General features: G+C 37.3%; 1 protein-coding gene across 4 annotated transcripts in view; it reads right to left on the bottom strand.

Annotated features, from left to right (window-relative positions):
* EPB41L1 (erythrocyte membrane protein band 4.1 like 1) overlaps positions 1-12,587 on the bottom strand; it is a 418,010-nt gene that overhangs the window by 169,653 nt on the left and 235,770 nt on the right. For all 4 annotated transcript variants that reach the window (XM_053715999.1, XM_053715997.1, XM_053715935.1 and 1 more), the window contains exons 3-5: positions 10,923-11,101; positions 7,530-7,673; positions 3,212-3,316 (exon numbers count right to left, since the gene is read on the bottom strand). In XM_053715999.1, the coding sequence (XP_053571974.1) occupies positions 3,212-3,316; positions 7,530-7,673; positions 10,923-11,087 (414 nt within the window). In that variant the 5' untranslated portion in view covers positions 11,088-11,101. The remainder of the gene's footprint in view (positions 1-3,211; positions 3,317-7,529; positions 7,674-10,922; positions 11,102-12,587) is intronic.

Raw genomic sequence — 12,587 nt, 5'->3', positions numbered from 1 at the left:
TCATTCCGTTGATATTAAACTTTTATCTTGGAAAGTTCTATTTTTGATGGCTATTTCCTCGGCTCGAAGAGTCTCGGAATTGTCTGCCTTACACTGTGATTCTCCTTATCTGATTTTTCATTCAGACAAGGTAGTTCTGCGTACTAAACCTGGGTTTTTACCTAAGGTAGTCTCTAACAGAAATATCAATCAGGAGATTGTTGTTCCGTCATTATGTCCTAATCCTTCTTCAAGGAAGGAACGACTTTTGCATAATCTGGATGTAGTCCGTGCTCTGAAATTCTATTTACAGGCAACTAAAGATTTTCGTCAAACTTCTTCCCTGTTTGTCGTTTACTCTGGACAGAGGAGAGGTCAAAAAGCTTCGGCAACCTCTCTCTCCTTTTGGCTTCGTAGCATAATACGTTTAGCCTATGAGACTGCTGGACAGCAGCCCCCTGAAAGAATTACAGCTCATTCCACTAGAGCTGTGGCTTCCACCTGGGCCTTTAAGAATGAGGCTTCTGTTGAACAGATTTGCAAGGCTGCGACTTGGTCTTCGCTTCACACTTTTTCAAAATTTTACAAATTTGACACTTTTGCTTCTTCGGAGGCTGTTTTTGGGAGAAAGGTTCTACAGGCAGTGGTTCCTTCCGTTTAAGTGCCTGCCTTGTCCCTCCCATCATCCGTGTACTTGGCTTTGGTATTGGTATCCCATAAGTAATGGATGACCCGTGGACTGAACACACTTAACAAGAGAAAACATAATTTATGCTTACCTGATAAATGTATTTCTCTTGTAGTGTGTTCAGTCCACGGCCCGCCCTGTCTTTTTAAGGCAGATCTAAATTTTATTTAATACTTCAGTCACCACTGCACCCTATGGTTCCTCCTTTCTCGCCTTGTTTTGGTCGAATGACTGAATATGACATGTGAGGGGAGGAGCTATGTAGCAGCTCTGATTGGGTGATCCTCTTGCAATTTCCTGTTGGGGAGAGAATATATTCCATAAGTAATGGATGACCCGTGGACTGAACACACTACAAGAGAAATAAATTTATCAGGTAAGCATAAATTATGTTTTTTATTAAAAAATGTCCCTTTTCTGTAGTGTAGCTCCCCCCCCCCCCCCAATACCAACCCCCCACCCCTTCCAGATCCCTTAGATGCTTTGGAAAAAATAAGTATTTAATTTTATTTGACATTTTACTTTTAAATTTTTTTCTGTAGTGTAGCGGTTCCCACCCGCTCCCGCCCCGTGCACGCGCCCGCCCGCCACCCCCTGTGCACGCGCGCGCCCGTGCGCGCCCCCGAAGGCTCCGCCCCCGATCCCGCCCCCCTCCACCTTCCAGATCTCACCGATGGCCGCCCACCCGCCTCCGAAGTCGGCTCCCACCCACCAACGATACCGGCCATCGATGTCCGGTGCAGAGAGGGCCACAGATTGGCTCTCTCTGCATCGGATGGCCAAGGGGGGTTATTGCAGGATGCCTCCATATCGAGGCATCACTGCAATAACCGGAAAGCAGCTGGAAGCGAGCAGGATCGCTTCCAGCTGCTTTCCAGACCAAGGACGTACGCCACACGTCCTCGGTCATTAACTGCATTTTTTTTGAGGACGTGTGGCGTACGTCCTTGGTCGTTAAGGGGTTAATGACCGGCATACGTGACCGTGGCACGGTTGTTAAGGGGTTTACTAGCTCAGCTTTGACAACAGCAGCGAAGCTGCGCTAGTACTGCATGCCTCACTTCTGTAGGAATGCAGATATAGCGTAGTTTTGCTTACATCGGCAAGACCTGCGCTATTTTCAAGGCCACATACGGGGTATGTGAACGACCGTCTGTGGTCATAAAGGGATTAAGATTCAAGGCAATTCCAATCCATTAGAAAATATAACATTAGAGAAGCCATTTGAGTTAGCGAAGTTGGTGCAAATATAATAGAATAATCTGATTTTAAAAAAACATGAGAAACGTGTCTCTTTAAGCCTTCTGAAGGAGTGTTCAAAGTAACAAAAAATGTGTCAAAAGGAAACATGACAGCTAATTAAAGGGATATGAAACACAATTTTTTTCTTTAATGATTCAGACAGAGAATGCCATTTCAAGCAACTTTCTAATTTACTCCTATCATCAATTTTTCTTTGTTCTCTTGGTAGCTTTATTTGAAAAGCAGGAATGTAAGCTTAGGAGCCGGCCCTTTTTCGGTTCAGCGCCTGGGCAGCGCTTGCTGATTATAGTCACCAAAGCATTTTAATACCTATGTTTAGACATTTATAACATTAGCGTTCCCTGTAGGCTCAGCTTGTTTTTATGGGCATTACCTTGAGAACAACAGCTGTTTTAAGTACAAGCATAAACATGAAGGAACAATTTACCTACATGCAATACTCTGCCATAGGCATAACAAGTCATTTGAAACACATTAAGGAAAAACAATTACAATTTTGACTTTTATGTCTCTTTAAAATTCATGTTCAAGAGGTCAAAGCAATTAAATATGAAAAATCATGTAAATATCTGCTGGAAAAGTCTACTTGAAAATGTTTATTAGTTAAAAAGATAAATATATTATATATTTATTACCCTTTTTTAACTATATGGCACACATGAACTAGCTTTGTCTAGCTGTAAAAAATGCACTGAGATAAGCGGATGCCTTCAAGGGCTTAGACATTAGAATATGAGACTACCTAGGTTTAGCTTTCAACCAAGAATACCAAAAGAACAAAGCAAACTTGATGATAAAAATAAATTGGAAGGTTGTTTAAACTTGCATTCCCTATTTGAATCATGAAAGTTTAATTTTGACTACACTGTCCCTTTAACTATGCATACATTTAAAAACCTTGAGGAGAATGGATTATAACAAGGTACGCTAATGTGTAATAATTGTATAAAATCTGAAAAGCCTGCCAAAAGCCATGCAGTGCACTGCACAAAGGAATTCTGATGGATTCGCCATTGTTATAATAATAAAGTGGAATTAAACACATTATCGCTTTATACTTGCAATTCATCTAACAATATTTAATGTGCAAACAAAATACTGATTGTTAGTCATAGTCATTTAACATTTAATGTAGAATGGTAATAAAAACGGATACTAGAGCAGACATCTCTGGAGGCAAATCCTGGTATTAGTTCAGCCATGACTCTGGTGGCATCTGAAGTCATCTCTTGTTTCCTGACATTAGTGCAGCCACCTCTGGGATAAGAACTTTACACTCACCTTTTGACTCTCTGAGTCACAAAACGTCAAGCCAAAGTAATCTTTCTCTAGAAGGTTCAGGTGCTCGCAAACTGTCTCAAAAAGTACTTGACCCCGGGCATGTTTCTATAAAGTTAGAGAAAGGACATCTGAGTTTGTCATTAGGTTAGAAGCGAATCAAAACCATTCATTCATTCAACAGTCATCTTATGCTTCTTCCACCATCCATCATTTTACATGGGATTTTATCATCATACATAACTGCATTTCTTCAATGCATAAGCACAAAAACTTTATGATCTTTTTCCCTATACAACTATATTAACCCCCACATGTTCTTTCTTCTATAGCCATGCCAAACCCCCATGCATCTTACCTCAATATCTACAACAAAACCATGTGCTTCTAAACCAAATCATCCTACCCAACCACTGTATCTGTCCCTTTAAAACCGTACCAAACCTCTTTGCCTGCTTCATCATAATCACACCACTGTGATTCTTTCATAAAATCCCTTTGTCTCTTCCATGAGCAATCACACAATTTTGATTTTCTGCTTCCATCAACAAATATACGTCCATACCCATACATAATCATACTAAATGTTGATTCTTCTGGCAACAACCAAAATAAACCTATGTGCAATTTGTAAACAATTACTGCAAATTCAAGTACCTCTTATGTCAACAGCTATAGCAAACTACATTTCTTTGTCTCCTGGTCCTCCTCTGTAAACTCTATATAACCATATCCAAACTGCTACACCTTCTTCACCAACAATCATTTTAATCTACAAAGACACTTCGATTAACAATCATACCTTCAAGCGTATTATTATATAAATAGCTCTTTTCTTGTTCTGGTGTATAAATGATTAATTCTGTGACTGTTAGCACAAAGTGGGGATTCTTAATAATCTAATAGTTGTGCAACCTACATCTACTTATTTATTTCGAAATGCAAATTACTAATATCATGCACCAGATCTATCCTGTACATTACAGGTGTTTGCATTGATACCTTTGTACTGTGTGAAATGACAATAACAATTTACGTGAGTGTAATTCATTTTTTCAGTTTCTAAATAATCACAAAACTTTATAATGAATTATTTATCTATTTGAACTGGGGCATTATAGGTATATGTGCATGTGTGTTATTTATATGCATTACACTGTAAAAAATATTATAATTTTTTTCCAACTTAGTTTATTGTAAAAACATGATTTTTCATTTTGAGAGGTTTTGCTCTCGACACAGTATGGGATGTTAATATTTCACAGGAGAAAGTGGCCTCTACTTTTATCATTTACAATAGTGGTCTATAACGGTCTCACACGGTAAATCGTTCTTTGGTAAAATGGTAAAATTTACAACATTGAGCCACGTCATACATTTAAAAAAACTGAGAGCACTCACTGTACAGAACAGAAATAGCAGTTTTACATTAATGAAATGGCTCAATAGTTTCAATGTTGTAAATGTTACCATTTTACCCAGGCACGAGTTTACAGTGTGAAACCGTTAAAGCCCACTATTGTAAATCGGAAAAGTAGAGGCCACTTTCTTCAGTGAGAATTTAAAGTTGATTCAAGAGAAAAAGCAAGTTTTTTACAATTAGGAAGTTTAACCTCATAGATGTGCATGAAGAGCCCATGGGGCCGAATTATCAAGCCGAATGGAGCTTGATGCCCCTGTTTCCGCGCGAGCCTTCAGGCTTGCTGGAAAAAGCAGTTATGAAGAAGCGGTCTTAAGACCGCTGCTCCATAACTGGTCCGTCTGCTCTGAGGCTGCGGACATCAATCTGCCCGATACTATACAATCGGCCTGATTGACACACCCGGCTAGAGGCCAAACCTGCCGGGGGCGGCATTGCACAAGCAGTTCACAAGATCATGTCGGACAGACCGATGATAAATCGGCCCCCATATCTCAACCCCTAGGACACTTACAGGGACAAGTGACTGTTAAAAATGGTGATCACCTGACCCACTAGTAGTGAGTGAGGGAACTACTACAAATTTCCTTTCTCCCCCTTTGATATAATAAGATAGGTATGAGATGTTAAAGAATTAATTACCCCCCCTAAAAACCACAAAGGGGTATGAGACCCCAGTTTAAAAGAGATGAACCCCTCTTTTCTGTGTGGGGTCTAATACTCCTGTATTTAGAAGGTGATTGAAATTTTACACCAATTGCATACCTAATGTATTTACTTTATCGGGAAGTGGCCCCAAAGGTGTCCTAATCCCCTAAAGACAGCAAAAAACGCACATACACACAATACTCCTCAAATGAATGATCAGATTGCTCATAATCAAATGAGTGGTCTAATTCCCTATTAAATAGCAGGTGATTGTCATAGAAATAGCAATCACATGTATCCTTTCTGCCTTTAAAATATGCGCTACAACAGTGCAAGTGATAGGTGATATTTAGTGAAGTTCTATATAGGATGGTTTTTTTTGCTATCCTGTGTGAGTTTTGACAGGGATAGAAACATGCATACATTATCCAAAAGGGTTAAGCCACGCCTATGAAAAATTTGAATTTTGTGTAATTTTAAATGTATGTAATATTTGTATGGTTAGAAATTTTAAAACCACTTATTTTCTGTATACATTGTAAGATGGTGCATAGTGATAAAAATAATATATGTGCTCTTCTGATTTTTAATTGGTCATTTTAATTGAACAGAATTAGTATAAAATAGTACTTTTTCTGTTTGGCAAAGTGAACTTGTGCTGAATGCGGGACAATAAAATGTGTGTTTGAAATATTTACTAATTACTCCTGTGCTGCTATTTACTGTGTACACCACAGAAATGACACAAAATATATTTATTTTTTGCGTTTCCTATAGTAGTGTCTTCTCATAATTTAATATTCCTGAAAACTAAAGTTATTTTCTAAGAATGCTTAGTCTGCTGAAAAAAATGAGGTATAATTTGTGTGCGTACTTCACAGAATAAAAGATAAAATTTATGTGTAAAGCAATAAGGACCAAACTATAAACACCTCTAGCACAGGTGTCTGAAAATGACCCAGCATTGAAAGGATTAAAAATGTTTAACAATTTTACAGTATAGTGCATATACATAACTCTACTACACATAGAGCCATATTACAATTTAGTGCTGTTGCAACACAGCCAGAAGCTTTTTACAAGCACAGGTTATCACACCTATTATAAGTTGAAAGTAAAATGTTTGAGTGCAAGTGAAATTCAGCACTTCAAATATCGTGAACGTGCTAACTTCTTCACCGCATATACTCCAATGGAGAGTGCAAACTGGAAAAAAAACTTAACTAATTGCTCACTCGCTAACCCAACAAGATTTAATCCTACAGAGCTAGCCAGAAGGCAGTTATGAATATTTTACATTGAAATGTTCTTCACATAGAAGAATATGTTCTATTTATTGCCATAAATATCTAATGTAAAATATATACCTATATATATAAAATTACTCCACAGGTATCCAGCACTCACTGTACATAACAACCTCCGGGTTTTGCATTATGTGAAGAAAGTTGAAATGTAAAATATTTACAGTAAATACACAATAAAACACATGCTTTTTCTGGTTTCAGGTATTTGAGTGGAAAGGGCTACAAAGTATATATAAAAACACATAAATACACATGTATATAAACATACATACACATGTATATCTATGTACAGTATCCCACAAAAGTGAGTATTTTTTTAATAGTATTACACGGCCCCATCTGGCTCCTGCATAATGGAACCTGGATGGCAACATTTTCTGTGGAGAATGCTGACATTGATACTTTAACAACTGGGGAATTACAAGAGTTGTTTTTTATTTGATATTGAGGGGCCGATTTATTAAGATGAGGGCGGGCATGATCCGCTGTAGCGTATCATGTCCGCCCGTCATCGCTAAATGCAGACAACATATGATGTCGGCATTTAACATTGCACAAGCATTTCTATTGAAATGCTTGTGCAATGCCGCCCCCTGCAGATTAGCGGCCATTCGGCCGCTAGCAGAGGGTGTCAATAATCCCGATTGTATCTGATCGGGATGATTACTGTCCGCTGCCTCAGAGGTGGCGGATAAGTTAAGGAGCAGCGGTCTTAAGGCGAGCCTGACCCCTAAGTGTGTCTTCCATTGCAAAAACCACTGTGCCCCTTCTAGTAACAGCCATGCAAGATTCAGGTGCCTCTCTTATCAACAACCAGTCTATTACGCCATGATTATTCTTTACCAAACAATCATACAAAGGCCCTGTGATATTAAACCTTCCCTCAATAACCATAACAATCATTAGTACATCATATATATATATCCCCATCTCCCATAGCGCTTACCTCCACTTCACACTCATATTGAGAAGAGTCAAGCAGAGTAACTTTACAAAGTGTGCTCTTGAGTTTCCTCTGTACTTTCTGGGGTGAATGCTGTGTCGGTGTGGGTGTTGACCTCTCAACTACCCCATCTACTCTCTCTTCACCCTGTGGATTAAAGGGAAAACTGTCAAAAGCAGTATACAATGATATGTCATTTAAAGAGATAGTGAAGTCAAAACTAAACTTACATTGATTGTATTGATTGTATAGAGCATGGCCTTTTAAGTGCATATGTCTTTAGCCACCTGGCAGTAGTGGTTGCAACTATGTTTATAGTAATGTTATACATAGTTGCAAACACTCCCGCCATAGGGCTAGATTACAAGTGGCACGGTAACTGTTGCGAGAGTGATATCAGCTTTTTGAGGCAGTCGTAAATAATGTGCACATTACAAGTTGAAAGTAAATGCAATCGTTAGAATGCTATCCCATTTTTTACGCTCATCGGGTTAGTGAGACTGATAACCTCGCATAGAGGATAGTGCGTTAAAAAAGTTGCACTAAACACAACATAAATACATTTAAAAATACAGTTACACCCATATAAACACTATCTGATAAATAATATTCATATAAATCTTAAAAAAATATAAGGGTTAAAAGGTATATGGTATATAACAAGGTGGTTAACTGCAAAGGGCTATAATGTATATATTCATACATATACATATCTAAATATGTGTATGTATGTATTTATATATGTATGTATGTGCCTACTTATGTATTTATGTGTTTTACTGTATATTTACTGTACCTATATAACATTCCAAATATCTTCACTTAAAGAATAATGAAATTTGTATTGTAAATCTATCTATCTATTTATCTATCTATCTATCACATTAACATTATCAGATATACTGTATATAGTAATATATATTTAATAATAAAAATTAAAAAAAATTCTATGTGAAGAACATACAGTAGGAGTGTATGTCTAACGCGCATCGGGGTTCGTGCTTTAGGTATAATGAAGTGTCCAGTTAGTGCAGATGAAGAATTACTAATCTTACATTGTGTTATTGAAATATTAAATATAATAATAATTATTTAAAAGTTTTTATAGATAGTGTAAAACAATTCTAAATAATCCATAGAAAATATATACACTTTTTTTTTTTTTTACAGAATCTATAATTTTTAATAATTATTATTTTTTTTAAATGTCTTATATTTAATATTTCAATAACGCAATGTAAGATTAGTAATTCTTCATGTGCGCTAACCCAACACTGTGTTATACCTAAAGCGCAGACTTCTATGTGCGTTACGCATATTTTATATAAGTATGTTCTTCACATAGAAGAAAATTATTTTTTTATGATTAAATATATATTTCTATATATATATCTGATAATGTTTATGTAAAATAGTTATCTATACCTTTATATCTATAGGAATAGATATACAGGTATAGGTATATACAGCTATATATAGAAAATATATATTTGCAATAAAAATTACATTGTTTTGTATGTGAACATTGGAATGTGAAATATTCATAACTCCTGTCAGGTTAGAGCGCAAGCAATAGAAACATAGATACTGATGGCAGATAAGAGCCATAGGCCCAGCAAGTCTGCCCGATATTACCTAACAGTATAAACCTATCTAGTTCGTATGATAGCCTTATGCTTGTCCCTCACAGTGTTTGTCATTACTACCTCTTGAGGAAGTTTATTCCTTAAATCAATCACTCTTTCTGTAAAGAAGTGCTTCCTCAAATTACTCCTGAATCTACAACCCTTCAGCTTGAGATCATGACCCCTTGTTCTTGAATAGCTGTTAGTTGTTTTTTCTTCTGTGCTCTCTATTGACGTCTATGGGGAGAATACATTAACATGGTTGCAATATTCGGTTGGCGTGTCAGCTTTTGCTTGTGTGCAATCTATTTACTTTCAACTTGTAATACGCACGCAACTCGTAAAAGGTAACTTGGAATTCTATTATGAATATTTAATTTAGATTTTACTGTCACTTTAACCACTTTGCTCATATGGACATAGATCTGTGTCATGCTGTACATAGCCCATTGTACCACATAACATAGATCTACATCCATAATGCTGGAAGCCCTAGCAGTGCTCTGTTACCCTATGAATATTGTGCACCAGTATTCAAACACTACACCTTCTCAGAGAGTCAGTGGTGGCTTCTATCACACAAATTAAGTCTTCACATACACAATACACACCACCGCCAGCTCTCTGAGCTTGAATACTGGTGCACAGGCCCACACAGGATATGTGCATATGCCACAGAAAAACAGTAATAACTTTTACTAGAAGCATTTTTACTAACTGAAGTATACTGCAAATGTGCTTCTTTTTCAAATTGAAACATGTTTATGCACATTTTGATTTTGACCTTTCCATCCTTTTAATGAATAAAGCAAATAAAAAATCAATGAAAACTGAGTACTGGCAGAAAGCTGTCAGTACCAAAGATGGCTGCCACTAGTGGAACGGGGATGGCTAGAGAGCTGTTTGCGAGAGATCAGGGAGGGTTGAGGGTGGATCCTACATTGCTAGAAGAAAAGAAAAAAATAATAATAATAAAAAAACACATAAACAGCATACTGGCAAACTGTCTGCCAGTACCTAAGATGATGGTGTGAAGTGTGGGTGGGGAGCTGTTTGGGATGGATCAGGGTGGTGGGAGGTGTCAGGTGGGAAAGTAATCCCTACATTACAATAATATTACCCTTACCAGATAACTGACTAACCCCTTGGCTGCTGGAAATTTCAGAAGTGTGGTGCACAGCTGCAATTAGCAACATTCTAATTACCAAAAACCAAAGGCAAAGTCGTGCATTTCTGCTTTTTCGGAACAAAAAGAATCCCAGAGAAGCTTTTACAACCATTTGTGTCATGACTGCACAAAAATGTAAATAATTTCAGTGAAAAACTGAACGTTTATGAAAAAGTTAACAATTTTTTTATATGATCGCATTTGGAGGCGAATTGGTGGCATGAAGTATACCAAAATGGGTCTAGACCAATGCCTTGGGTTATCTACTTAAAATCAAATATAGCTAAACACAAAACTGGCACTCGCTGGTCTTTCCAAAAAAAATATTTTACTGTGAAAGTAGTGACGTTTTGGGGACAAAGTATCCCCTTCCTCAGACATCAAATATATATAGTTTTGATAGGTAAATAAAAAAAGCTCTATTTCTGTTTAAATGGAGTAATAGCAAAATGATTTCTGTTTAAATGGAGTGATAGCAAAACTGCTAAAAATTATCCAGTATTTTGGGCAAATTTTTCTCTGAAATGTGCATATTATGATTATGAACAAATTATGATAAAATACATTACTATTCCAGAGAACTACTATTCTTTACCCACTCACCTCTGCAGGCCTCCGTTGGTTCTCATTGGCAGCTGACCTCTCTACATTATTAGCAGGAGTGTGTGGGTTTTCTTGAGGTTGTATAACAGGATTATGAACCCCATCTTGAGCAGGCGCTTCTGGATCTGGATGAAGCCCAGTGTCCGTCCCCAGTTCTGTTGTCATGGTGACTGCTCAGTCTGTCAAGGAAATAAGTGAGAAAGAGGTCACCCAACAAAATATATGTCTACGCCTGTCCTGATAGCCTGTAGTAATCTGCTCCCCCTACATAAGAAAAATGTATAGCACTGTCTGAGCCTGTTCTGAAAATCTGAAGTTAGGAAGTCATACAATAATAAATAGAAACTCAGCAGGTTCTGAACTGCTCCTGATACAATTCAGTCAGGAGGTCACCCATTATTAGCAACGCAACACTGTCTAAACCTCTTGTCAAATTCTGCAGTTAGGACGTCACTGTACCTTAGATACAATCCTGCACTGTACACGTCTGTACGCATAATCTGCATTTAGGTGGTCACACCTAATTAGATAGAAATTCAGCACTGTTCTCAATTATCTGCCACCCGCTACCATGGGAAATGAATAATTCTCCACACACACAGGGCATCCCTGCATAGCAGGTTGTGAGATGAAGCTGAATCAACCTGCAATGTTAAATGTATACTGCAGTTACAGCACTATACACTGCAGGAGGTTTGTCATTTCATGTAAGAACAATAGATGATAAATGACAGATAGATAGTTAAATAGATAGATAGTTACATAGATAGATTGATAGATAGTTAATTAGATAGATATTTAATTAGATAGATTGATATATAGATGATAGATAGATATATATTGTAGCACTTTAGTGATTATTACCATAGTATCTACATCCCCTGCAAGCTAATCCTTTATGTTATCTGTTTAACTTTACACAGGATGACACAGAAATATAACAACAGAAGTGGGCGCGTAGGGATGAGATATGAACAGGGAAAGGAATAGGCCTGAGGGAGAAATAGGGGAGTCCTTAGCACTGAAGCTCCAAAAATACCCTAAGGCTCCTCGAGATCTGGGAGACAGAGAGAGGGAGATGTTCTGTGAAATGAACTCCTTTCCACATACAGAATAATAGTCAAGAATACGTTTACATTTCTTATAAGAGCACAGTATATCCTAGTGTGTGTGTATAATCACATAATCAAATCACATCATCTTAATTTGTAGCTCATATTAGTTTCTATATATATAAATAAATAAGTATATGTATATAACCTAAAATAACCCTTCCTGTAATCCCCCTGTTCCTCTATATAACCTACTTCTTCATATAACCCCTAACTCCATACACCCTCTTAATAACCAATACTTCCATATGTCCCATATCCCTATAACTCCTCTAGTTAATACATATGACATTGTCCTATGACTACATTACCTGTATATAAAACACCACCTTTACTCCATGCAATTTCTCCATAAAACTCGTCCTATTGATTTATATTATATATCCCCTGATGTGCTGAGTGCAGCACCATCTCTCTCAGTAATGATGTTGTATACATCCCCTTTGTATAACACTGTTGCATAAGACCCTATGTAATTTGCGCCAATCTCTCATGCCCATACTGATATTTCCAGCCTCAAATTTTGTGCTCTCTCTCTTTTCTCTGTTATGTC

The sequence above is a fragment of the Bombina bombina genome, chromosome 1, assembly GCF_027579735.1.
Source record: "Bombina bombina isolate aBomBom1 chromosome 1, aBomBom1.pri, whole genome shotgun sequence".
Classification (NCBI taxonomy): domain Eukaryota; kingdom Metazoa; phylum Chordata; class Amphibia; order Anura; family Bombinatoridae; genus Bombina; species Bombina bombina.
The sequence above is the reverse complement of the archived record's forward strand: the minus strand, read 5'-3'. Positions and strand labels throughout refer to the sequence as shown.